Raw genomic sequence first — 1194 nt, 5'->3', positions numbered from 1 at the left:
ATATAGAAATATAAGAAAAAGAAGGAGACATTAGTCCATATTGCTAGAGTCATTCAATGAGAAATTGATGTGTGTGACTCAGAGTTTGCCTACCATTGTGGGCAAACTTCCAATTGCCTTTTATATACTGAGGTGAAACAACCATAAATTATTATCTAAGAAACATATAGAAATGAAAAGAATGTGATCTTTGGAAGAATATTGCGTTGGCTAAAGAACTGCTCAAAAAGAATAGTGTTGGTTAGAGAAAATAATCCATGGAAACTTCATCAGGAGAGTAAGGCCTATATTCATGAGTGTGATAGAGGACTTAGAGGATAGATGAAATCTTAAGGAAACTTTTGGACAAGCAAGATTAAGATACAGATTTCACAAAAGAACAACAGAAGACAGTAAATAATACATTAAACATGGAAGTTCTGTTCTTTAGCATAAAGTCTTGGAGTAGAATCTAAGTAGGAGTTGATGGCTTTTTTCTCTCTCTCTACAGCAAATACAGGAAAGACATTTCTGGGGACCAAGGTGAGCCAGATAGTTTGGAATCCTTTATTTCATCTCTATTTATCATGCACTTTTTTTTTGCTCACGTAAGCCCTTTCTCTCTCCTGGTATATCTCCTCTAGGAGTCCTCAGTTATCTACTCTGAGGTGAAGAAGAAAAAACACTTTGAGGAATCAGAGGAGAAGACCAATAACAAGTAAACAACAGCAATAAGATTGTCATAAAACCTTACAAAAATGTTCAGAATATATATAAATACATTCTACATAAATACACTATAGCCATATAACTTTCAAGGACTCTACACAACCCACTTTGTGTCATCATCTCTGTTTCATCACATTCCTTCTTTGATATTCTCTTCTCTTAATTTAATATGTATTAATCTGGAAATCCAAAATAAAAAGAAAAGGAAGGGGGGAACCCAACAAAAAAAAAACAAACAGGGTGTGGATTCCAAAATCCTTAAGGTTGAATCTAGATTCAGTTGCAACTCATTGTAAACAAATGGATTGAGAAATTATGATACATTCACACAATGGAAAACTATACAGCACACAGGAGCTATACTTGGTAAGAGGGACTGAAGAGCATTATGCTGAGTGAACTAACTCAGTCCCACAAGGATAAATATTGTATAATACAGTTATTGTAGCATGAATATAAGGATCCAGGAGGGGTGGAGAGGCTGGA

The 1194-nt window shown here is 34.8% G+C and overlaps 1 protein-coding gene across 1 annotated transcript in view; it reads left to right on the top strand.

Moving 5' to 3' along the window:
• The window catches only part of FCRL2 (Fc receptor-like 2), a 20184-nt gene extending 19483 nt beyond the window's left edge, over positions 1–701 (top strand). The window contains 2 exon segments of the mRNA XM_006903596.1: positions 491–522; positions 624–701. Coding sequence (XP_006903658.1) covers positions 491–522; positions 624–701 — 110 coding nt within the window.
• Positions 702–1194: the final 493 nt, after the last annotated feature.

Source organism: Elephantulus edwardii, unplaced genomic scaffold (assembly GCF_000299155.1).
Source record: "Elephantulus edwardii isolate Elephantulus edwardi_28Jun2011 unplaced genomic scaffold, EleEdw1.0 scaffold00168, whole genome shotgun sequence".
NCBI classification, from domain to species: Eukaryota; Metazoa; Chordata; class Mammalia; order Macroscelidea; family Macroscelididae; genus Elephantulus; species Elephantulus edwardii.
This window is presented reverse-complemented; position numbering and strand designations above follow the sequence as displayed.